This window comes from Poecilia mexicana, unplaced genomic scaffold (assembly GCF_051168715.1).
Source record: "Poecilia mexicana isolate PSO_F unplaced genomic scaffold, ASM5116871v1 scaffold_13, whole genome shotgun sequence".
In the NCBI taxonomy this organism is placed as follows: Eukaryota; Metazoa; Chordata; class Actinopteri; order Cyprinodontiformes; family Poeciliidae; genus Poecilia; species Poecilia mexicana.
Window position 1 is genome coordinate 7,427,619 of NW_028263382.1, and position 25,530 is coordinate 7,453,148.

General features: G+C 39.3%; 3 protein-coding genes and 1 non-coding gene across 4 annotated transcripts; 2 read left to right on the plus strand and 2 right to left on the minus strand.

Annotated features, from left to right (window-relative positions):
• Positions 1–1,554: 1,554 nt before the first annotated feature.
• foxa3 (forkhead box A3) lies at positions 1,555–7,589 on the minus strand. The gene is made up of 2 exons (XM_014994221.2): positions 6,762–7,589; positions 1,555–4,648 (listed from the first exon to the last, which is right to left on the minus strand). Exons 1-2 carry the CDS (start codon positions 6,831–6,833, stop codon positions 3,368–3,370), a joined length of 1,353 nt encoding a protein of 450 aa, XP_014849707.2. The 5' UTR covers positions 6,834–7,589; the 3' UTR covers positions 1,555–3,367.
• A 2,890-nt stretch (positions 7,590–10,479) lies between these two features.
• LOC148155732 (U2 spliceosomal RNA) lies at positions 10,480–10,669 on the plus strand. Its single transcript, XR_015765165.1, has one exon. It is a non-coding gene; the product is annotated as a U2 spliceosomal RNA (small nuclear RNA).
• Positions 10,670–11,391: 722 nt separating this feature from the next.
• irf2bp1 (interferon regulatory factor 2 binding protein 1) lies at positions 11,392–19,293 on the minus strand. Its single transcript, XM_088011627.1, has 3 exons — positions 17,997–19,293; positions 16,171–16,533; positions 11,392–15,822 (listed from the first exon to the last, which is right to left on the minus strand). The coding sequence occupies exons 1-2, from the start codon at positions 18,989–18,991 to the stop codon at positions 16,203–16,205; spliced, it is 1,326 nt and encodes a 441-aa protein (XP_087867753.1). The 5' UTR covers positions 18,992–19,293; the 3' UTR covers positions 11,392–15,822; positions 16,171–16,202.
• A 114-nt stretch (positions 19,294–19,407) lies between these two features.
• On the plus strand, positions 19,408–24,763 carry polr1g (RNA polymerase I subunit G). Its single transcript, XM_014994820.2, has 3 exons — positions 19,408–19,623; positions 21,214–21,358; positions 23,273–24,763. The coding sequence occupies exons 1-3, from the start codon at positions 19,539–19,541 to the stop codon at positions 24,057–24,059; spliced, it is 1,017 nt and encodes a 338-aa protein (XP_014850306.2). The 5' UTR covers positions 19,408–19,538; the 3' UTR covers positions 24,060–24,763.
• The last annotated feature ends 767 nt before the right edge of the window (positions 24,764–25,530 follow it).

A 25,530-nucleotide genomic window follows, 5' to 3' on the forward strand; every position in this document is an offset into this window, starting at 1 on the left:
AAGATGGAGTATAAAAATATTTTTTGTCCGTCCATCCATTTTCTCTGTTTTCATCCATCCATACAAAAATATTTGTTTCCGTCCATCTCTGCCTTAGTAGAAAGATATTATTTAATTGCATAGTCAAATTGGGGATTTAATGTTTAAAATGCAAATATACATCCAGATATTTCTGAGAAACATTCATTTTTGACATGAAAACCTGTAGGGACCTCATCATAACTAATAATTTCAGACTGTGATTTAAAAAAGTAAAGAAGAGGGGAGGACAGAAAGAAGAGCTAAATGTTTCTCATTTTCAGTCTTTAAACTCTGTTATGAAGACAAAACTAACTTACAAGTAACTTTTCAGCAAGAAATAGGAACTTGATTTTAGTCAATTATTCCTTAATATTGATGAAAATACTCTTTCCTCTGGCTGATTATTTCATGGGAAAATAAGTTAATCTGCCAGTGAAACTAGAACTTTTTAATCAACATTTATAGATTATTTACTTTAAAAAAGCTCATGTTTCTTAATGAAAAGTTACTTGTAAATTAGTTTTGCCTAACTCCAAGTGTACTAATATATTTGCATTAGAAACTGGACTAAAAATACTTTGTAAGATTTTGTGTTTTTCAGTCCTCGGACTCTGTCGTCTCCTGTTTCTTTTAAATGACATATAAAAATCCCAATAGGTGTTGCTGTTTTACAGTTCCAACCTTACAGAATTTAATCTGGTTTTAATAAGAAATAAAGTCATTTTAAAATCTTGTTAAAATGAAAATGAGTTCTGGCAGTTAAGTGCTTCCGTAGAAACTTTGATTCCTTTTTGTTTCCTTGAAATGTTGCATTCAGGGTAGATGCGTGTGCATGGCACACTTTTTTTATTTGTTTAAAATTTTGGGAAAACTGTATTTTTGTCAATTATCTACACTGAAAAAAACAAACAAAATGGAGCTCCAATTTAATTTGTTGTTAGTAATCAAATTAAGTTTGTCAAACTTAATTCATTTACATATCAATGTAAATGAATTACACTGACAAAATAATAAATTTGGGTAAAATTAATTTGATTACAAGTAAAATTAGTTTCCTTTTTTAGTGCACTGGTTTAACATAAATAAAAGCTTGTAGTTGTTTTTTTTATTTTAATTTTCAAATTACTGCTGCTAAGTTTGATATTTTTAAGCGATTAACTTAAAAACCAGTTTCAAAGTGCAAAACTGCAACATTTAAACTTTTTTTAATCAGATTTCTGTCATGTTTTAACATCATCTGCTGCATGTTTTCCTCTGTTTTAGTTGTTTCTTCTGTTAGTTTTCCTTTAGTTGGGTCAACAGGAAAGGTCATCAGTTTTCGGGAAACTTCGGTCTGACTCGAAAGCGAAGAGCTTTGAGTCTCTCAGCGGGATCTGAGCGTGTTTAGTCTGACATGTCGCACTCCACAGTCATTTGGTTTCAACAAGATGCTGCTAAACGCAGCCAGACTGATTGACTGGACAAAAAAAAGAGAAGAAATCCTGCACATAAAACGTTTTCATTTTAAAAAAGAAATAAAAAAAGCACAATGTCTTCCCCACATTTTTGCCTTTTTTAATAAGAAAAATGAATCATTTTAATCACATGTAAAACCACCAACAACAGAAACAAAAACAGAACAAAAAAACAAAAATATATATTATATCAGCACACTTTCAGAGTTCGTAAAGCAACATAGCTTAAATAAAAGACATTTCTGTTTGAAACTTAAACATCATGTGACCTGAAACTCCTGCAAAAAAAAACAAAAAACAAAAAGAAAAATCCTTCAGCAGATCGATCTCTTATCAGATCAGCAGGCGTTTGAAGAAAAGGCACTTTTTGGACGTCGGAGGGTCACTTGACACCCCCAGCCCCCGTTCCGACACAAGGAGGGCGATGATGTAACACACACACACAGACACACACAGACACACACGCACACACACACACACACGCTATCAGCTCACCTGGCCTGTGGGAGCTCCAGAGTGCAAAGTACTGTATGTAAATCCTCCTCTTAGTGCATCTCTCCCTCCGTTTTTCGGTAACTGACTGTTCGCCGCCATGTTTTCGGAACAACATGAACATCTTGGGCCATGAAAACAACTTTTTGTACATTTTTTTAAAAGTCTTTTTCTTACCACAGTTGCTTTGTTTTATTCTATCAGGACTTTAAGGTTTGCAAAAAGAAATTGCTGTAACGCTGAAATTACTGAAGCAGTAACCTGAAAATTGAGCTTTGTGTTGTAACCGGCGCGACTTCACTGGAAAAAAAAGAGAACGACGCTCCAGCTAAAAAAAAACTGAGTTAATTTGTTTCACGTCGAAATAAGCTTACTTTATTTACATTTGACAACTTAATAAACTTAATAAATTTACTTGGATAAACTTAATTTGATTGCTTGTAGCAAATTAACTCATTTTTTAAAAGTTGGGTTACCCGTTTTCTTTTTCCAGTGCAAGATATATTAAAATTTATTCCCTTCATAAATAGACACAAATCTCATCCTCTCCCCCCTGCATGTTCCCTTTATTTACACTGTATACAGGTTTAATTTTCGCCCTGCAGAGACAGAATCTGACGCAAAAACACGAAATCTCACCAAGTATTTTCGCTCTAAGTCATAGCGCAAATATCTTATTACACTTGAAACAAGACAAAACTAACTTACGCGTAACTTTTCGGCAAGATAGAGGTGCTTGTAATTCAGTAATTCCTTAATATTATGAAAAAGCAGAGTATTCCACTGCACAGTTACTTAGCAACCCCAGCTAAACCCAACTCATAACCTAGCAACACAGCTCTAGATCCACTAGCAGATTATTTCACTTATAAAGAGACATGTTTCCCATGTAATAAGTGAAACAATCTGGAACTGGAACTGGGTTGCTAGGTAACGGGCTGGATTTGACTGGGGTTGCTAGGTAACGATGCAGTGGAATATTCTACCAGTGGAACTAGAACTTTTTCAACAAAAATTGTTGACTGAATCAAGCTCCTTTTTCTTGCTTAAAATTTACTTGTAAGTTAGTTTAGTTTAGTTAGCATATTTGCACTATAAACTAGAACAAAAATGCTAAGTAGTAAGTAGTAAGATTTTGTGTTTTTGCATTGTAGGGGTGGCACTCTAGAGCGGGTGCCACAAATGGTGTTGGAATAACTCTGCCTGTAATGAAAGTAGTTAGCTGCATCTTCTTCATCGCTTCTTGTGTAACGACACAGTCTCCTTCTGTGAGAAAAGCAAACAGTTTGTTTCCGGTTCCTCGAAGAGCTTTGGTGTCCATTTTAGAAAGAGAGACCTCCATCTTGGTTCACCATTTGCAGAAAGGTCTGTGTGTGAATGTGTGTGTGTGTTTGTCCTTATTAGGAGGCGTTGAGCACCGAGCGGCTGCAGAGCGTTTGGTAGTACGCTCCGGAGTCCATGGCGGCCGGGCTGGAGCTGTCGTAGATCTGCTTGACTCCCACCGGCGAGCTGCTGGCGTAGCTGTTGTAGGCCATGAACTGGTCCTGGTAGGACTTGAGGTCCATCTTCTGCTCGTTGGACATGAGGTTGGTGATGGAGAATGGGTGGTTGAAGTTGTAGTGGGGGTCCAGCGACTTGAGCGGGTCGCTTTGTAGGTCCATGTGCGGCGGCATGGCGCTGGGCAGCAGGTGGGAGCCACCGGCCAAAGTTTGGGAGTGGAGGAGAGAGTTGGAGGTGGGGGAGGATCCGGAGAGGGACATGGAGGAGGAGGCGGAGGAGGCCGGCGGGCTGTGGAGGTGAGAGGAGGACAGTGGGGGGCAGTCCAGGGAGACCAGGGTGTTCCTCTGGTGCGGCTGGTCGTCGGAGGAGCTGGGGTGGGAGTTGTCCGAGTGGGCGGACTCCGCCCCCTCCGAGCCGCCAGTTGGACTCCGATCCTCCCCCAGGCGGTCTCCCTTTCCCGACGCCCCCTCCTGGTTCTTGGCTCCCTTCTTGGCCGCCTTGTCCTCGATCTTGAAGCGCTTCTGGCGCCGCAGGTAGCAGCCGTTCTCGAACATGTTGCCGGACTGAGGGTGCAGAGTCCAGTAGGAACCTTTGCCCGGCTTGTCCGGCGAGCGCGCCACCTTCACGAAGCAGTCGTTGAAGGACAGCGAGTGGCGGATGGAGTTCTGCCAGCGCTGCTGGTTCTCGCGATAGTAGGGGAACAAGTCCATGATCCATTGGTAGATCTCGTTCAGGGTGAGCATCTTGCTGCTGCTTTGCTGGATCGCCATGGTGATAAGGGAGATGTAGGAGTATGGCGGCTTGGCGTGGGTCAGGGAGCGCCGATACGGCTTCGGCGGGATCTCCTTGGGTCCGGCCCGGCTTAGGGAGGCGGCGGAGGAATACCCCAACTGGCTCATGGACTGGCTCATGTTTTGGTAATGGGACAGGGAGCCCAGGGAGGTTGGGGCGGTGGAGCCCAGCGGGGTGAGGCTGCTGGAGGACAGGGAAGACGCCACCGGGGACAGAGACATGTGGCTGGGCCCCGTTCCCATGGAGGCCAGGGAGGAGCTGCTGAGGCTGGAGCTGGGGTACGCCATGTTCATGCCCGCCGGGGAGGCCGTGGCCGGGTTCAGGTTGATGTAGCTCATGGAGCTCATGGAGCCCAGCCCGGGGTTCATGGTGCTGGGAGAGGAATACATCTGAATATGGGAGGGGGAGACGTCTGGTTAGCGTCAAAAAGCCGGTTTTCACCAACAAATCTGGACTGTTTGGGTTGCTAACTAGAAGAATGGCCAACATAATCAAAGATGGCAATCGACAATATGTAACATTTGTCACTTGTTTCTCAATTAGTGACTGTGTATTGTTACGTTTTATGATGTAAAGCCTTTGAACTGCCTCACTGCTGGTTTTATTTATAAAAATTACCTAAAATTATCAAAATTTTCACATTTATTAGAAGCAAATGTGAAAATTTTGCTTCCATAAAACGTTCAAACTTCCTGAAAACTGCAAAACAGCCGAAACCAAACGAACTGGAATATTGACCAAAATAATCAATGATGGCAATCGACAAAATGTGAAAATGTTGCTTCTGGGAAACTTCCAGGCATATTCGTACACTGATCATGGCAATTGACTAAACTGGTGATTGTTGCTTTTATGACTTTTCATTTTTGTGTTTTTATAATGTAAATTTAATTTGAACTGCTGGTTTTATTTACAAAATTACCTAAAATTATCAAGATTTTCACATTTGTCAGAAGCAAATGTGAAAAGTTTGCTTCAAATGTCCAGAAAACTGCAAAGCAGCTGAAACACTGACTTCCTTTGAAACCCACCTGCTTAGTTATTTTTAACCCATAATAACTGGAATATGTAACGTTTTTTACTGGTTTCTAAACTGGTGACTGATTCTTGTTTTTATGACTTTTTGTTTTAGTGCTTTTTATGACTTGATGCACTCCCTTGAACTGCCTTGTTGTTGGTTATATCTATAAAATTACCTAAAATTATTCAGATTTTCACATTTTTCAGAAGCAAATCTGAAAATTTTGCTTCTGTAAAAATGTTCAAACTTCCAGAAAACTGTAAAACAACCGAAACACTGACTTTCTTTTAAACCCACCTGTTTATAGTTGATTTAAAAAAATAACAACTGGAATATTGAGCAACATATTCGATGTGTATCGATGATGGCAGTCGATAAAAGGTATTATTTCTAACTATATATTGTTTTTATAACTTTATTCACTTTGTCCTGCCTTTTTGCTGAAATTATACAAATAAACTTGATTTATTGATTGATTAAATTTGATTTTATGTACAAATTAATCTAAAAGTATCAGGATTTTCACATTAATCAGAAACAAACTGGATAGAAGCAGCGATTTGAAACTGAAGTCTCTCTTATCAATGCACAATGAGCCTCTCAGTGCTTGGATTTCACACCGCCGTGTTAACCTGAAAATGCGTAAAAAGACGCGTCATGGTGCCTCTCCGCTCAGACGGCCTCCTCCTCTGTCGCCATGGGAAAACAAATCAAAAGAAAAAACTAAGAAAAAACTAAAAACACCTCAAAATATAACAAAAACACCATAAACGTAACTTAAACAGGTGGTTCTGATTGCTTTAATGGAAGTTGTCGGTATTTTTGGAGACGTAAATCTGCCGCCGGGAAGGAAGGCAGCCCCGCTTACTGATTATTGGTTAAATATTAGCAGGCTCTTTCTTTCTTGGTAATTTCATCATGGGGCTGAGGTGAGAGCCGAAGCTGCTGATGGAATTAGCAATAATTAAATTAGCGAGGAAGAGGGGAAAGATGCGTCATTAACACCTGAACGGTCGCGACCTTTCAGCCGCATCGGAAACACAAAAGAAGGCGAGCTATTGAAGCGCAAATTTATGCTCCAAATTAAACATTTCACCTTAAATTAGAATAAAAAACATCTCTGTAAATAGCACGTTTTTTAAAAGTAGGTTAATTGTTATTTCTAGGAAGATATTAGAATAAACTTTACCCTTTAAGACATTTATCTTGACTTTAATCTGAAATAATTTACTTACTTAAAGCATTATTTAGAACACATCCAAATTAGTTTTTTTTACACTTAAGTATTTTTTTTACTTAAATCGAAATACTTTTTTAGTCGAACTCCTGTTGCGCAAACGAAATGTGTCCCTCTTCCCCCATCTGCCAACCTACAAAGGCTCCGAGCTGCTCCGCGTTTTATAAAAACGAAAAAGTAACAATAAAGTCAAAATAATTTCTGAGTAACGTGATGAAAATGTAAGAGTGAACTCGGGTTTTACCTCGCTGGCCTCGCTGTAAAAGGTATTCCACTCTGGTAAATCGTGCGCTTCCATCTTCACAGAGCTCAACATCCCCAACACAAGTCTTCAGAAAGCAGAAAAATATCTAAAACCGTAGTTTATGTTTGTTTTTTGGGTTTTTTTAGGGAGAAATATATATATATATATTAAAAAAAGAAAATTACAATCCTCAGCAAATGGAAAATCCGGGCAGAAAGTTTCCTCGATGCGTCAGCGACGTTCCTCTGAGGAATTCAGTGGATTTTTCTGATTTTTTTCACTCATCCATTGTTTCAGAATCGTGTTAATTAATTACAGAGGGACGCTGGGTTCTTCTTCTGGCCCGTTTGTCTTCACTTCCCGCCGGGGAGCCAGTTGGGACGCAGCTCTGGATGGGACGGAGGCGCAGCGCGCAAACACAGTGAGGAACTGCGCGTCTCCTCCTGCGCTTATAAAAGGCGCCTGCAGGTTCCGCCCCGATCCCAACGCCGCGTCGGGATCCAGGAAGGGCCGCGCGGAAAGGCCGATGTGGCCCCCTGGCGTGCTGTTTATTGGCCCGGCGGGGAGAGATGTCAGCAGGGGAAGAAACCTCAAAACTAAAAGTTAACTTACTTATAAATAAAGTGAAATGTTGCCTGTTTGCAGAGTTGGGTACAAACTAGTTACATTTACTTGAGGAACTTGTTTGAAAAAAAAAAGAAGAAACTTTTAGGAGTATTTTTACTACGCTGTACTTTAAGTAATATTACTATGAAGTATTTCTTCTCTTACTTGAGTAAGTTTCTGGATTTTCTTCCCACTGAATGAAAAACTAACATGTTTTAACCAGAAACTCACCAGACTCAGGCACACCTGCAGTTTCTGTTAAAGTTTTTTTTATTGAAAGAAACTGATTTGAAAAATGTTATTTTGCCTGATTTTATTATTTTTTAATTATATGAATTATTGTCCTTTTTCTCTTTAAAATACTGAAATCTCCACTTTGCTTTATATTTTGTCCTGCTGATGATGTCATTTTTCAATATTTAAATTATTGATCATTTGATCAGTTACTTGAGTAGATATTTTACCAAATACTGTTTTACTCTAACTTCAGTAATTTCTTGGACGGCTACTTTTAATTTAATAAAACTATGTTGGAGTTGTGTTACTCCTGAGTACAGCTGTGTTTTCTACCTCAGATATCTTCTGTTGTTTGGATGCAGGGTTATGAAGTGGATCTGCAGACAAAGCGATTAAAAACCAAAATACCTCAATATTCTCCTATTTTCACCTGTAACGCATGTTTTCTCTGTTCTCCGTGGTTGCATGAGACCTGATCATAACAATGTTCCCACAAACCCCCCACAATCTTTCTGCCATCAACAGGCATAAAGACGCTGGTTATGCAGATTTCTCCCTCAGACTCTAATCCCGCTGGCCTCCCGCATGCGCATCAGCTCCGTCTCCTTCAGTCCCCATTAAGGCTGAGGCATTGACATTCACGGCCTCCGTCTGCTCCCAGGCCTGATGTGTATTCCGAGTTACGCCGGGGTTTCCTTCATATCCGCCTCCCTGCTGCAGCTGGTCGCGAGTGCGGAACAAAACACAACAAAAAAGGAAGAGGAGAAGAAGAAGAAGATGAAGAAGAAGAAGATGAAGAAGAAGAAGACGTCTACGTCCAATACGCGCATCAGCTGAGAAACCTGGAGCGTTATCATTGTTTTTACGCACAAACCAACAGCGAGTAAATAATCTTTTGTTGTTGGCATCAGTTGTCGATATTTTAATTATATGGTCAAATATTTACCAGGTAGTGAAATCTGTTTATCTTTGGAATATTTGACTATCTGGACGGAGGATCTCAAACATGCTTGCAGGGATATTCCAGCGCAAACATGTGAAACGCTTGAAAACCGCAAAGAAGCAGCAGCCGCAGAAATGAAGAACTTCCACGCCTATTTAATTGGATTCTGATCACTTCACTCATTCGCCATTTTGTACTTTTTGCTATATCAGGTATTTTCGTACCGACGTTTGTCAGGAACGAAACGGATTTATCTGAAAAATCTGTTGATTTAAACATTTTTAAAATGTGACTCTTACAATTTCAATTGGCAAAAATCGTTTTGCTTTTATGAACGGTCTGAACTGGGATTAGAACCAAAATACAATGTGTAATATATTAAAAAATAGGACATTTTACTACGAAAACTCTAAATCTTACCAAGTGATTTCTGTATCACAGATGTCAGCACACAAAACTAACCTAGAAGTAGATTTTCAGCAAGATATTAAGTAAATAATTCATTAATATTGATTAAAAAGTTCTAGTTCCTCTAGTAGATTATTCAATTTATTTCACAATCAACGGACACTGCGTCGTTACCTAGCAACCCCAGGCAAGCCTAGCCCGTTACCTAGCAACCCGGCTCTAGTTCACTGGCAGATTATTTTTATAACAAGATATTTTTTCTCATAAGTAAAATAATCTGCCAGACAAACTACTACTTTAAAAAATTATTTTAAGGAATTGACTTCAAACAAGCTCCTATATGTTGCTGAAAAGTTACTTGAAAGTCAGTTTTGTTTTACTTCTTGTGTACTAAGTTATTAGAAATTAGACCAAAATGACTTGGTAAGATTTTGTGTTTTGCGTGTTTACTTTAAGTGCTTATACAATTTAAGCATTTTCATGATGGCTTATTCGCTATAAATGGTCAGAATTTCACGACTTATCCGTTAAGATCGCTGTTCCAATAAGTTTTTGCCATCAGAGTTTATTTTTTTATTTAAATATCTCAATTTCTATGTAACTTCTCTGTATTTTCTTTCGTTTTGTGTCTCAGCGGGTTGTTTTTCTTGTCAATAGGGGCTCCATGCCGTCCATTATCACCTCTCTAATTGGCTTAACAATAGCAGTAATGAGCTGACACTAATGGAGGAAACGACACATCAACCGGTCCGAGGCCGTTGGGAAGGACAGACCCAGATCAGCGTCCAGGCGGATTAATATGCATCAACCGAGGGAAAATTAGAGTTTCTGTCATCCAAACAGGCTCGTAAAGGGACAAATTAGGGTTGTAGCTGCGCCTCCAAGCACTAATTGATATATAGCGCCATCTTGTGGCAAATGCAAAACATTAAGCTCTGCACTTAAAATTACATTTTTACCAAATTCACCAAAATCTGAGTTGAATTTGAAAGACTTTAGACAATAAACTCAGAGTTACTAAAAACTAAGTTAGTCGAACTGAAATAAATTACTAACCTTTATTTCACAGGGAAATCCAGTTGAGATTAAAAATCCATGTTACAGCAGCAGTACACATTCACAGCAAAACAGAAAAAGTTAATTAATTTAGCAAAAAGGTTCCTCAATTTAAAATATTAACAGATAAATGTTTGCTAAAACATTTAATGACAACTACTCATATATTAACTACTATATATAGTTAAAGTGAGAATTTGTTTTATTGGCAGTCGTATTCGCGTCTCGGCTTCCTATTGGACGAAAGCGTGTCACGTGGTTACATGTAAACCAGGATATTTTGCTTTTGTTGACTGATTGAGTTTAATATCCCGCGACATACTAACACTAAAACTACCGGGTCATCATAAAATAAATACACCACCGTCTCTGTTTCTGCTAACGCTTTAAATTATTGTTAAAGTTTCTGAACCGTGAGTTAAACTGAGCCCCGCCTGGAACAAATGGTTTCCTCCCCGGTTTTGTGGTATCGCTTCTCGGCCTTTTGGCTCAGATCAAGTGTAGTTTCTGTTCTTATCAGTTTAATATCTGATAGTCCTCCAAACGAGGACCATGTATTAAATTGATTTTTAGAACAAGGAGCTGGAACAGGGGCTTGCCTCGTCCGCTCCACGCATTGACCTAGTATGGCAGTACCTCCAGGAACAGTGCACCTCCATTATGCTGTTAAATAGTAATACTACTAAATACAAAAGCACTTAAGAGTAACTATAGTCAAAAGGTAGAATTGGTAAATTTAGCTTTAATTTACTACATACTTAACTTTTTTTTTTTTACCAGTTATTTTGTCAAAGCTGATAACATTTTAGTGTTTAGAATATATAATAAAACATTAATTTTGTGGTTATCTTCTGATCATGCATCTGTAGTTCCCTTTATTCAAAATTTATTTCTTAATGTTCCATTTTAAAAATCCCCAAAATGTTTTTTTGTTGCCTAGAAATGCATTTGCTGCTTTGTAACTGGGCAAATATGGCCGACATGGAAAAATGCAGAAGCTGTTTTGCTTATATGGTCTCTTATCAGCTCTCCAATACATTTGTTATGAATAGTTGTCATGTGACATCACAGTTCTGTGAACTTTGTAACCGACAGCCATCTTGGTAGGTACTATGACAACAATGAGGGAATGCCAATAGAACAGGCATTCCCCTCATTCCCATCCAACTTATAAACAATAGAACTGCAACTATTACCCAACTACAGTTTGAGTTCTCTTTCCACCTGTGTAGCACTAAAATAAATAACTAAAACAGATATCTGTATTGTGCTCCACAATCTGGAATATGTTGTATTTAGTTATTAGGGTTTTATTAAATATTTATTCCCAATAATCAAGTCTTTAGATGTTGAAGTGTCAAAAATAGAAGGACAAACATACAAGTTTCCATCCCGTTTATTGATGGTTTCTATTTTGTACATGAAGCTGCAGTAAAACCAAAAGCTCTACAAAAACAAGAACATTGATAAAAACAAACTCCAAACACAAAGGGGGACGAAACGGCCAAACAAAATGCCAGCTGACTTTACAAAAGCTTCAGATAAAAAGGAAAAGCGCTGTGATGGCATTTGGAGGGAAACTGATTTGGGTTTTTCCAACGACATCACAGAGTCCACTGCTTCCCCTGAGGTTCCCACAGACAGATGGTAGACGTTTTTAAAAAGGCACTTACCGAGGGATTGCATTACGTATCAGTGCATATTATACTTTATATCAAATTCTCTAGACATTTCTCCAAAAACAGAGCCAATCTGAGGGATATTACATGTTGAACACGATTAATTATTACATCCCATTGTATAACAGAACACAGGAAACTGAAGAAAAACATCCGTTTGAATCCTATGACAGAGTATTAAGGCTGTTCTAGACTGAACTTAATAAAAAATAGAAGTTTGTCAAATTTCACATATTTACAAGAAAAAAATGTCTCTAATGTTAAACGCTATAAAGTCAAGACAAAAATGGTAATTTTCCATGACTCAAAGCATAAATTTACAATATTAAGGCAAGGATTTAAAACATTCAGAAATTTCAATGAATAAAACTCAAATTCATCAGAAACATTTATCTGAAAAAGTTTGATACTTTCCATACTTAAAATATTAAAGCTAAGATTTTGGCTAACATTGTAAAATTCAGAACTTTCTGTCAGAGAACATCTTCGCTTTAATATTGTAAATTTATGTCTTAAAATTATGACAACTTTGTATTTTTTTTTCTTGCAAATTTGTGATTTTTCAGTACTTTTTTCTGTTAAATACATGAAATAATTTTTTTTAGCTTTTTATTGAAAAAAATATTTTTCCTTTCATCAAAAGTGGCATTTATGGTCAAATTTGTAAATTTATTTAAATCATGAAAAATTTGCATTTTTTTTTTTTTTGCAAATTTATGACTGATATTTTTCTTGTAAATACATCAAATGTAGTTTTTTTTTTTTTAACTGAGATTTATTGTTTTTCTGTCATCTAAAATGACCTTAACACTCCATCGCAGGTGAATCCTGGTCAACAAACAACTAAAAATAATCTTTTATTAAACATTTACAACCAGAAACATCAGGTTGGGCTGAACATGACCTTTGGTTTGTGCGTGCATCGTGCACATAAAGGGAGAATCGACCCAAAACACAAACTCAGCTCGAACGTTGGCCCCGCCCACTTTAGTTTCAAACATTTTAATTCCTAAAATAAAATCTGGCAAATGAACAAATACATTCATCATATGTGGGAAAACAAAACTTTATGAATCAATTTTTTCAGGTGGATTCTCCCTTAAAAAAAAAAAAGTAAAAAAAGATACGCAATTATATTTCATAACATATTTCAAACTGTTGCATATACTAAGACTAAGGGATTGCACATACATACTATAACAGATCTTTACAGTATATAACATTTAACATTCTAGTATAAAATATAATCCTAGGCCTATCAATAGATATCTTTTGAAATATACATTCGGGGTAAAGCGTAGGCTGGGCTGGATGTGAGCATAAAGCAACGTTAAAGTCGAGTTTACCGCGCCAACGTTCTCCTTCTTCGGTTTCACGAAGAGTCACGTAAAGCTGGCGTAAAGAAAAAAACAAAAAAAAGAAACAGCAGAGAGAAATGTCGTGGCCTGTTACCTGCTCACATGGCGTCAGTTTCACAATTTCTTTCAGCTTTAGCACCATCGTTTGTCTTTTTTAGTTTCACGAAGAGTCACGTAAAGCTGACGTAAAGGAAATAAAAACTGCCAACATGGCGTCAGTTTCTTGATTTCTTTCAGACCTGAGCATCTTCAAATTTAACAAAATTGGTGTAAAACATTTGTGCAGCAAAAATGTCTTGTTTGTGCTGCTATCATCTTAAAGATATTAAATGTTTCCAGAGGTCATGAAAGGTCAAACAGCTGCCACAACTTCTTAAAAAAAATTGCTGTCAATCAACTCGACTATATTTGTGCAGCAAAAAAATGTTTGTGCTGCTTTTGTTTAGAAAATATCAATCTGACAAAATTTGTGTCAAATGTTTGTGGAGTAAACATTTTCATGCTGCTAGTAATTTAAAGATATTACTTTTACAAATCAAGCAAATTTGTTGCAAATCAACTCAGCTATGTTGTGCAGCAAAAATATTTGTTTGTGCCGCTGTCATTTTAAGGATATTAAAAAATGTTTCTGGAGGTTGTGAAAGGTCCACCAGAACCCCCACCTTCCTAAACGATATGTTTGTGCAGCAAACATTTTCATTTGTGCTGCTTTTTTAAATGAAAGTTTGAAGGTCGAAAGGTCGACCACATTACCCAAATCTATCAAAATTTGTGTTAAACGTTTGTGCTGTGTTTGTGTAGTAAAAATGGTTGGTTTGTGCCGCCATCATTTACTACATTTACAAAATCAAACAAATTTGGTATCAAACAACTCAGCAAAAATTTTTGTTTGTGCTCCTTTTGATATGAAGATATCAATGATGACCTCTGGAAACTTTTTTTTATTATCTTTTAAATAATAGCGGCACAAATAAAAATGTTTGCTGCACAAATGTTTGACACCAATTTTGTCAAATTTGAAGAAGGTAGCGGGGGGGCAACTTCACTCAGGTTTTTTTCAGCAGAGTGCCAACGTTCTCCTTTCTCTGTTTCACAGAGTCACATAAAGCTGGCGCAAAGGAAATAAAAGCACAAAATGTCGTGGGCGGTTACCTGCCAATATGGCATCAGTTTCAGATTTCTCAGCCAGTTTATTGCGAGATATGGTAAAAGAAGGGGGCTGTAGGGGGCTCCGTATTATACAGACTTCAGTCAATTTAGTTGACAGCGTTAAAAAACGTAGCAAAGGTAACATCCAACAGTGTGCAGGAGAGAGCGGTCACTGTAAAACAGTGTTTTACTCTTTTGATTTCCGCCATTTTAAATTATCTTTACTTTAGCTATTAGCATGGTTAGCATGTAGGGTTCCCTACAAAATGCTTAGATTTCCAAAAGGCTCCCAACCCTTTTAAAATCAAGCAAAAGGCAGTTCTGAAGTATAAAACAGAGCAACTTCGCTCTGATATAATCAACCTGTTTGATAATTTATGAGTTCAGCCTCTGGAGAGTCTCCGTCTCCTTCAATTCGATTAAATGTTTCGAAGGCGGGAAACAAAATACCAAAGTCCAGCTCTCTGGGTTTCCTGCTATGATAACTTCCACACTGAAGAGTGTTGTCAGTTCAACCAGGTGGTATTTCTGGATCGCTAACTGATCAGAAAAGGAAATTTTGAGCCTCTATCAGATGATATATCGGTGCGTCTAGGTGCAAAAGCATTTCTGTTTAATTACCGTTGAGGGAAATGTGAGTTGTTGGTGTTTTAATTAGCGTTTAACTTCGTTTTGTTCAAGAAATTAAGCAAAATATTAAATTTCATGTGCGTGAGTAGTGACATGCTAGCATCGTTTCTGGTCTCTCTGACACAAATATTAAAAATTAATTCAGAAACAGTTGTTTCTTCCACCTTCAGTTCAGTAATTTGTTTTCACGTTTTTATCATTTGGAGTTTAATCAAAGATTAAAACATTAAGCTTGATCCATTTTTCTTTCCCGTTTTCTACTATAAAACTATGAAAATTCATTAATTTCTCTATAATGCACAATTATTTTTAGCTTTGTTTTGTTCTGTGGAGTCCTTTTGCTTTCTAGGGGACATTCAGTTATAAAATACAGAAAAATAAACAATATGCAGTCGTGTCGAAGAACGAACTGAGTTTCGGCTCCTAAACGTTACTGAATTAATTTATTTTCAGCCACAGAAGAACTAGAAATCTGGATGTCAGCTGCTGTGTTGGTGTGATCCTAGTATACTAACTGAGCCAGTGCAGGTTAGCCTTTTTTGTTTGAGTTTATCAAACAGAAACAAAGCCAAGCACTTGGATTGTTATGCATGAAGCCATGGAGACATAAATCACATGTTGTGGTGCTTTTCTAATGTGATGTTTAGCACCTATGCATCACTGAGGATGCGGCAAAAACTCAACTATAACCAATGTTTAGATGTTGACCTGTGCTGGAGATTCGACTCGGTGAGTAGAAATGTAATTTACATTCGTTTTAAATGAGGACAACTAATGTATTGAGTCCTTTTCAGGTGAGAAAAGTGATGTTTAAAGGAAAATATGATGAAAAACAGAAGCTTCTGAACTGTTACGATGCTGTTTAAACTGAACTGCGAGTCAGAGGAGTTAGAACCTGTGTAGTGGAGGATTTCTGGTTTTGTTGGTTGTTGTGTTTCTTTTCTGGGTCCCTCAGCAGTCCAGTGTAGACATCTCTTATTGTACTGAATCCAAATCTGTAGAAACAAAAGGAAAACCATAATCATCACATACAAACAACAATAATTACAGGTGAAACCAGTTTAATCCAGCAATATTATCACGTTTCCATTTGCCTGGTTAATAATAGTCACCCTCACTGTTGCCAACTTAGCAACTTCGTCGATACATTTAGCAAGTTAAAAAACCTCTTTAGCAACCCAAAAAAACAAAACAAAAAAAAAACATAACATGATGTAAGGCTAAAAAACGTGGATTTTACATGATACTGCACCTTTAATAAATGTAATATCTATAGTTGAAGCTGTGGGTCTGAAACCTAAATGCATTTTTCTGCAGAGCTTTTAGATGTGAAATGAACCCGCCTGCTGCTGCTGCTGTTCAGTCCGCGTCACCATCACGTCTCTCTCTCTTTCTTAACAGTGACGTCTCCTCCTCCTCCTCCTGATCCTCCTGATCCACCTCCACCTGTGCCGCCTGCTGCTCCGCTCCCTGATCCAGAAGCCGGAGCAGCTCCTGACCCTGAACTGGCTCCGGATGCCGCTGCTGACGCGGATCCCGCTGGAGCCGGAACGGCGCCCAGGATGGTGGAGACCTCTCCCTGCATGAAGGCCCAGGGCGGGCTGTTGGGAGAGTTATCCAGCGGGCAGCGCTCTCCGCTGGGGCAGTACACCTCGCCGTCGCCCCGCCGGCTCTGGATGTACACTCTGGTGCAGGGGAAGCAGAACCTGCATTTGAAATGAGAGACGGGGGACATTTATGAGAATACAACTAGTATAGACCAGTCATAATTTCCATCTCCCATCTGGAGGGCAAAAAAGCTGCTGCTAGCCAAGGATTAGCATTAGTTTTAGCTGTTTATCTTAAATATATGATTGATATATAAAAGAAAAAAGGTGCAGTGCTTTGCTACTAATTGCAAACATTACATAAACTAGATAACAAGGTCAGGAAAAGGTTTTTAATTTAGAAAAAAATAGCGTGGGGAGGAGAGTAGTTCAGCAATGCTAGCTTGAGTTTGACAACTTTACCATGTAGCTATGCTGTGGAATTCGGTGTGTTTCAGTTAAAAAATAAAAAAATAGGCGAGCTAAACTACTCTGACAGATCATAAGAAGAGCAGATATTTAAATGAGCTAATCTACCACTGCTGTGTTCAATGCTCTTAAGAATTTAAAGTTTAAATGTGGATACTTGCAATAAGAAGCCATTATTATTAGTTTTTGTTGAACATTATCTCAAAATGACAATATTATCATTTATTGCAATAATTTCTGGGACAATTTATTATCCAGTAAAATTTGTTGCGACAGGCCTACTAATTGTTTTAGTTACTAATTGTTTTATTGATTTAACGGATAAATAAGTTTGACATATTCTACAGATTTTTTATTTGACCATTTAAGCCTTTTTTAAAAGAAAATATTAGAAATAAATAAAAGATGCAAAACAAACAAAGTTATTCTTTTTTTAAGAAAGTAAACATTTGGTCCTGAAATACAACATCATCTTATTCATCTAGTGAATTTGAACCAGAAGCAGCAAAAACAACCTCAGGAGTTTTGGCTGAAACATCTTTACAGATTTTGTTCTTTTTTTTGTTAAATATAAATGTACATTTATACATATTTGGCTTAATTACTGCTCTGATTGTTTGTTCTGGAAATTGCATTTTTTTTATTTTATATTTTACTTAATGATTAATCAGTTGCTAAATTATTTGACAATTATTTCAATAGGTTAATCATGATTAATGGAAGTAATCATTTCAGCACCAATTGAAATAATTGATTAATCAATTCTTTAGCTGCAGATGCATCCTTTGCAACAAATGATCAAGCGTATGCTAAAGGAATGCTATATTATACTATTTTATCAATAAAATGATTACTTATTTAAAGAAAAAAAATTGTTTTCATTTTGAATTTTAAATGTATTTTTAATATTCTGTAAAATAATATTAAATCTCTGATTAATCAAGCACTAAAGAAACATTATTGAATTAAAATTGTTTTTTTATTTTATTTTATTAATTTAAAAAACAGAATTGAGTTTCCTTGAATTTTTAAATTTAATGTCATGCGCCAATTTTTGTAACGATTAATCGTCTAGAAATATTGATTAGTAAATTAATCGTTAGCTGGAGCACTAATAAAAAACCGCAGTAAATCCATATAAACAGAAAACGCACCTGTGCCCAGGCACTGATGGACACTGGACAAAGTGCGTGTCCTCCAGACGCTCATGGCACAGCGTGCAGGACAGCGTGTTTCCGGTCGGATGGGTGTTGCTGACAGATGCCGACCCCAGCTCGGAGGCGCCGTTGTTGGGTAACGCTGCAGCTGTGGTGGCTGCCTCCGCGGAGCTGCTGGATCCCAGAGGCTCGGATCCGGACCGGGCCGTCGGGGGGCGTTGCTGCCTGGCCGGGGATGAAGCGGGCTTCGGGCTCGTCTGGCTCACGCCTCCAGCCATGGAAAAAGACGAAGAAGACAGGCTTGTGCTCTTGCTGCCGCTGGTGCCAGCCTGGGTCTGAGTCTGGGACTTGGCCTGGGAGGAAATGAGCTCCCGCTCCAGCTCCGGAGTGATGAAGGAGGAGATCCCGATCCCCAGCTGTCTGCGGCTCATCTCAGCCAGCACCGGAGCCGGGAAGATCATCGGGCTGCTCATCGGCGCTGTCCTGGCGGTCAGACCCGCTGGCATGCCCGCAAGCAGCCCGGGCATTCCCGCAATGCTTTGAGTCACCAGATTGGGCGGGATGGCGGCTCCGATCATGGGTCTCCGGCTGCTGCTGGGGCTCTGGCGGTTCATCTCTTGGGGCGGCTGCCCGTCGCGGTGCAGCCCGTTGGGCGGCACGCGTATCGTCGTCCCGCCGCCTTCCCCTCTCCCTCCCCGGTCAAAGCGCTCCGCGTGCTGCCTTCCGCCGTCCGGCCCCGGCTCTGCTCTTGCTAAGGAGCCGTGTTTGTTGGGAGAGGGGCCGGGCGACCTCACGTTGCCATCCTGCATGCCGTGACTCCGCTTCAGCTGGCGGGCGCTTGCTATCAGGAACTCGATCTGGTTAGCCCCCTCGTAGTTAACGCAACCGCGGCAGACCACCTCGCTGAAGTCCCACACCACGGTCCATGGCATCTTCGGCAGGTCGCACAAGTAGCACCACTGGCGCCTGGACGACGAAGAAGGGGAGGACATGGCTGCCTGGCGGGCCACCTGGCACACCTGTTCGGGTTCAAACAGCCAGCTAGCACGCTAACGTGCTAACACAGGTTAGCTTCGTTAACCTATTTCGGTTCGACAGGTGTACGCCCTCTCTTTTCGACAAGCTTTCCGCCTTAACAGATCCAACACAACTTTAGAAAAACGCTACTCATTTTAAGCATTAAAAATAATGACAAATATTAAAGTCGTCTAAGCTCTTTTCAATATATTTGCTTTGTTTGTCCTGTTCGGCCTACTTCTCGCTCCTGTCAACTGTTTTTCCCCCGACAGACGCTGGTAGGTTACGTAATCGTTCGAGGAGGATTGTGGGTGTTTGAGTTGTTTTGACCAGCGCTACCAACTCAAATACTTCCAACAAACCGGGAGGTGGGACTACAATCCACCGTGACCCGGAAGTACTCCTTACAAGTCTGGGTTCACTTTGTGTCAACACATGTTCATTCCCACCTCAGAGCCATGCGTGTTGAGCTAAAAAACGTTGTGAGTTCTATTGTTAGCAGTTATTTTTAAACTATAAAACATGCCAAAAGACATTTCTTCGTCTTCGAGCGAGGATGAAACGGACAATGTTGCCATGGAAACAACAGAACGGCAGAAAGAACCCGGTAAGCATACGGATGTAATTTAAGCTAAGTTGGTGCAAAAAAGAAATGGGTTTTAAAATGTTATCTCCGACCAAAAACCTAATATTACCGTGTGTGTTACACGTTAAATATAAATTAGAAATAACTATTTTGTATATGCGTGTTGTTAATCAACAAAGTTGCTTAACAAAATATGAATACTTATAATTTATGTATAAAATAATACAGTCTGAGACACACTCCATTACAGTAGATGGCGGTAATGCATTCCATACATTTCTTACCAAGTGGAACTAATACTTTTTCCATCAACATTAAGAAATTAATGACTTAAAACAAGACCCTATATGTTGCAGAAAAGTTACTTTTAAGTTTGTCTTAATTCAGTTGTTTGAACTGGAAACAAAGCCAAAAAATATTTGGTGAAATTGAGTTTTTTTGCAGTGAAACATGTCTTTTTGTAACCAAAGACATTTTATGTAGACTTTATTCCTAAAAATGAAAAAAAAAAAAAAAAAAAAAACAGTCCATAATCTGTTTTATTCTGACATTTTAGCTTTCCTTTAAGAATAATTTGTTGTTAAAATGAATACTTGCTTCAAAACTTTTGATCCTTTATCCTAAAAATTACTTTGGTACACTGCAAAAAGTCTTAGCACATATTTTTGGTCTAGATTCTTGTGCAAATACTTTAGTAAACTTGAAATAAAACAAAACTAATTTACAAGTAACTTGTTTTAAGTCAGTAATTCCTTGATATTGATAAAAAGTACTAGTTCCACTGGTAGAATATTATAATGTGACATTCTTCCCATAGTATAAGTGAAACAATGCTACACAATATTTTCTTTGTGAATGATAAATTGACCCAGAAGTTGTTGCAATAAACAATAATGTTGTTTTTAAATCGCTTTCCAGCAATATAATGGTTATGGCACAACAATTCAAGAACACATTACCAAGTATCAATTCTAATGAACATTTAACACTGGAACTGGAAGACATTTTAAGAATCCAAAATAAATAAAACAACAAATAAAATGAATTAAAAAGTCTCTGTAAACAAAATTGTTCTTAATAAAAAGGTGCTAGTTGAGACCAAAATACCAAACTGAAGACTTTTATCATCCAGTTTTTGGTAGAAAAAGAAAAAAAAAGAGAAAAACAATTAATCATGGGAATGATTGATCTCGATCTAATCTATCATGGGATTAACTGATTTATTGCGACAGGCCTAGAAATAATCTGCCAATGTGATTTTTCATCAACATTAAGGAATAATTAAACTAAGCTCCTGCATCTTGCTGAAAGTTATTTATAATTTAGTTTTATATTATTTGACATGTACTAAGATATTTGCACTAGAAATTAGAATAACGATACTCAGCAAGATTTTCTGTTTTTACAGTGAATCTTTGGGGATTTTGACAACATAATTGAATAAAATCCCCTCACTTTTCAGATTTTTATTTGTGTTTGTCCATCACAAAACATCCCAATAAAAACAAAACAACAAAGTATGTGGAAGCGTTTTCCCACATAGTGCTAAGCCGACAGATCCTCTGCTTTCAAACTCTTATTTAATGACGAGTTGCTTGTTTGTTTCTGCAGCCAGGAAGACCGCGCGGCTGGAGTGTCCTGAGGACTTTGTGTCTTTCTGCCACGTCCCCTGCAGCAGCACGCTGGCAGACAATCTGAGGAACAACGAGAACGAGTTGTGGCTCATTAAAGCTCCTGCCAGCTTCGACCCCCACTGGTGGGTACAGCCTGTGCTCCTTGCGTCTGTTATCATGCATTCCGATCTTTACAAGAACTTGAATGGAAATTAAGCTTTGTCCTCACGGTTTAGTCTCGTTGCTGTTCCGTTTCAGCGGAAAGGTGAGGTTGAAAATCTTCTTAGAACTCAGTCAGGGATGATTGTCAGTTTTTCTGCCGTTCTTTACTGGCCAATTTTATATTTTATAGAACATTAGCAGCTGGTGAGGAGATCTTGGTTTAATCCAGTCCACAAAGACTTTATGTCCAGCAAGTTTAAAATAAACCTTAGTTTTCTTCCTGTTTGTCATCTTCTCGATTTAGAAAATGTTGGTTTCATTTCAAATTAATAAGTTCCACCCATAATTTCCATCTAGATTTATTGGTTTCCCATGATAAAGACATGGAGGACCAGTACTTGACTGGTTTGAGTCAACTTCTCATTTGAATGGAGAAAAATCACATGTGGCGTTCCACAGGGTTCAGTCCTGGGACCCCTGTTGTCTACATGCTCCTGTGAGCTCAGGCAGGGCTAGCCCAATCCTTTTTAGCATATTTTCATTTTTGAGGCCCTTTAAACCAACATGTCAACACCAGATGCTTCTTCGATCCTAAGCAACTCTACTGGCACATATGTAGCATACCGGCTACCTTTACAGAAACAAAACTGAAGTTACTATCTTTGGACCTAAAGAAGAACGACCTGGAGAAAACGCACAGCTTCAGCTGTTAGAGCTGGAAACCAGAGATCAAGATGAACTCTGACCCGAACATTCAGAGACACATAAAGACGGTTACAAAGTCGGCCTTCTATCACCTGGAGAACATTTCCAGGGTTAGAGGACTAATGTCTCAGCATTAGAAAAACTTATCCATCTGTATCTGTAGTTGCACTGATTACTGCAACAGGTCTGCATAAAAAATCAGAACGTTGATTATTTCACTTCTAACATGGGAAAAATGTCTTGTAAGTTAAATAATCTACCAGTGGAACTAGAACTTTTACTCAACGTTAAGGACTTAAAACAAGCTCCTATTTTTGCTAAGAAGTTACATGTAAGTTAGTTTTGTCTTTTTTAAAGTGCACTAAGATATTTTCAGAAGAAACTAAACCAAAAATACTTGGTAAGATTTTGTGTTTTCACAGTGAACAGGAAAGATTTCAAAGAAAATTCAAATTCATAAAAACTTTATTAATCCCAAAGGGAAATTAAATGTTGTGGTAACTCTTCAAATAGTTATTGTATATTGTTACGGCCGTTGGCAGGAAAGATCTCTTGTGGCTGTCTGAATTACCTACAATAAATTTGATAACATTTTGTTTTTGCTGTGTAATATTGGAGAACAACCTACCCACACAAATGTCCATGTTATTTGAAATCTTTCCTGTTGAAATTTTACTAAGTATTTTTACTTTAGTTTCTTGTGTAAATATTTGGTGCACTCAAAAAAAGACAAAACAAACTTAGAAGCAACTTTTCAGCTAAATATAGGAGCTTGTTTTAAGTCTATAATTCCTTAATGTTGATAAAGTTCTAGTTGGGCACTGCCCCATTACCTAGCAACCCCATCCAAGCCCCAACCGTTACCTAGCAACCCCATCCAAGCCCCAACCGTTACCTAGCAACCCCATCCAAGCCCCAACCGTTACCTAGCAACTCAGTTTTAGTTCCACTGGCAGATTATTTCACTTATAAATGTCTTGTTACAAGTGAAATATTCCACCAGTGGAACTAACTAGAACTTTTTCATTAATATTAAGGGATTACTGACTTTAAACAAGCTGCTATATTGTTCTGGAAATGCAGTCGTCTTAATTCAAGTATACTAGGGTATTTGACATTAGATAAAAATTATGTGGTAAGATTTTGTGTTTTTGCAGTGTATTCCAACTCTCCATTTGTTTTCCCTGCAGCTTCAGCGGCGTCCAGGTTCCCCTGTCGGGTCTCCAGACCCTGAAGGTTCCGGTTGGACCGGTCCAGCAGAGCTACAGCGTCCTGGCGTCGTCCCGCCCCAACGACCTTCACCTGCTCACCAGCGACAGCCGGACGTCGGACGGCTTCGTCTTTGCTCCGGCCTTTTCCGGCCTGCTGAACATCTGCGAAAGCTACGGGGACGCCGGCGCCGAGCGGGCGCCACATGTTGTGCCGACCGCCCCGGCGCCCGCCATCCCCGCCGGCCTCAAGCAGCGGTTCCACCCGTTCGGCAGCAAGACCCCGAAGCTCACCTATGTGGCGGAGAATGAGGTGGACGGAGCCGCGTTCGGGCCGTCGTCGACGACGCTGCGGCCGCTGGTGATGAAGCAGTTCGTAGAAGACGGAGGCCGGGTGGGTGAGGATGACGAGGAGGAGGAGGGCAGGAAGAGGAAAAAGAAGAAGAAGAAAGAGAAGCGGATAAAGTCTGAAGAAGTGGAAGTGTTGCTGCAGATGAAACAGGAGCCATCCGATGAAAATCTGGATGAAGTGACGGCGGTGGGTCTTCCTTTCGGAGAGGAGAAGACGACGAAGAAGAAGAAGAAGAAGAAGGACAGGGAGCGGGAGGAGGTGGAGGAGGGGCTGGAGCCCGGCGTGAATGTTAAGGAGGAATCAGTTTCTGTGAAATGTGAGCCGCTGGACATTTTATACGGCGACGCAGCGGAGAGTTCAGGGAAGAAGAAGAAGAAGAAGAAGAAAAGCAGAACTGAGGAGGACGTTCAGTCCTGATTCCCTCCATCTTTGAACGTCTCCAGACGTAAACGCTTAAAGCTGCAGCATGTAACCTTTAGAAAAAAGGTCTTTTCACGTTTATGACACTGATAATCTCTGAAAAGATCGATCTCCTCCCTGAGCTGCTATTGACGTCAGAAGAAATGACCAAAAACAACCAATCAGAGCCTGGAGGCGGAGCTTAGCGCTGCCAATCAATTTCATTTATCATTTATGCTGCTTAAAGTGCCAGAGGCAGAGAAACAACTCATCACGACAGGAAAACTGTTCATCATCAGTTATGGCTACGCTAACTAGCCTTAGCGTTCATCAGTGGAAGGTGATTGACAGCGCTAAGACCCGCCTCCTGGCTCTGATTAGTTGTTTCTAGTTAGCACTGGGAGAAGCCAGAAGAGCTCAGTTTTTCACGTTATCTGTCTTAAACCATAATTAGTTTGTAATCATTTCTTGTGAAAGTTACGTACTGTCTCTTTAAGGCCGGTTTCCCTCACAGCAGCTGGACGAGGCGGGAAACGGGGAAGCATCTCCTCGTTTTGGTCCAGTTCCTGCCGACTCCTGGTGGATTTTATGGCCTGAGATTTGCTCTGTGTCGCTGTGTTTGCTTACACAACCACAGATTTACTGTGGTAAAGCTTTCAGGACTGATTTGGGTCACAAACCTCTAAAATGAGATTAAAAAAACTTTTAATGAAGGGGAAAAAGTGTTTGGTGTTTTTTGTCCTGCAGTTGTGAATTCAGACCAACAGTTTTTCTTAGAGATGTGATTTCATCCTGGAGAAATCACATCTCCATCCTGGAGGAATGAAAACCAAATGTGTGGCCCTGAAAGGCAACAGTAACATGGATGAAAGAAGAGTGTATCTGTGCCTGGTGAATGTTTGGTTAAAACATGTTGGTTTTCATTCAGTGGGTAGAAAACCCAGAAATTTGAATCAAGTAAGGGAAGAAATACTTTGTAATAAAATTACTCAAAGTACAGCGTAATAAGAATATTTCTAAAAGTAAATTTTAAAAAAAGTTAGTAAATGTAACTAGTTACTGCCCAACCCTGCATTTAATTCAATAGAAAACTTCAACTTCCTGATCAACTTTGCCATTTTTTCTAAAATCTTCCGTCTTTCCCTGACGCAGCGGAGGAGTCCTTGCTGTGGCCGGTAGGTGGCGCCAGAGTCCGGCCTGTGGGCCACACGGCTCAGCCTGCAGCCTCAGAACAACCTCTCACCTTTTAGACACTTATTTCTCCCGACAGATGTGATGGATTTCCTGCTGGAGTCTGAACGCAGAGGAAGGATTTCTAAATGTTGGTTTCTGAGGCGGCTGACGGAGAATCATCGGATCTTTGACTCTGAGGCGAAACATTTCAGGCTCGGCTCTGCATCACCCCCACCCTGCTCCTCTCCGCTCTGCACCGGAGTATGGTCCTGCTTCCTAATGAGCTCAGGCACCTCTGGTGCTTTCACAGCCTCAC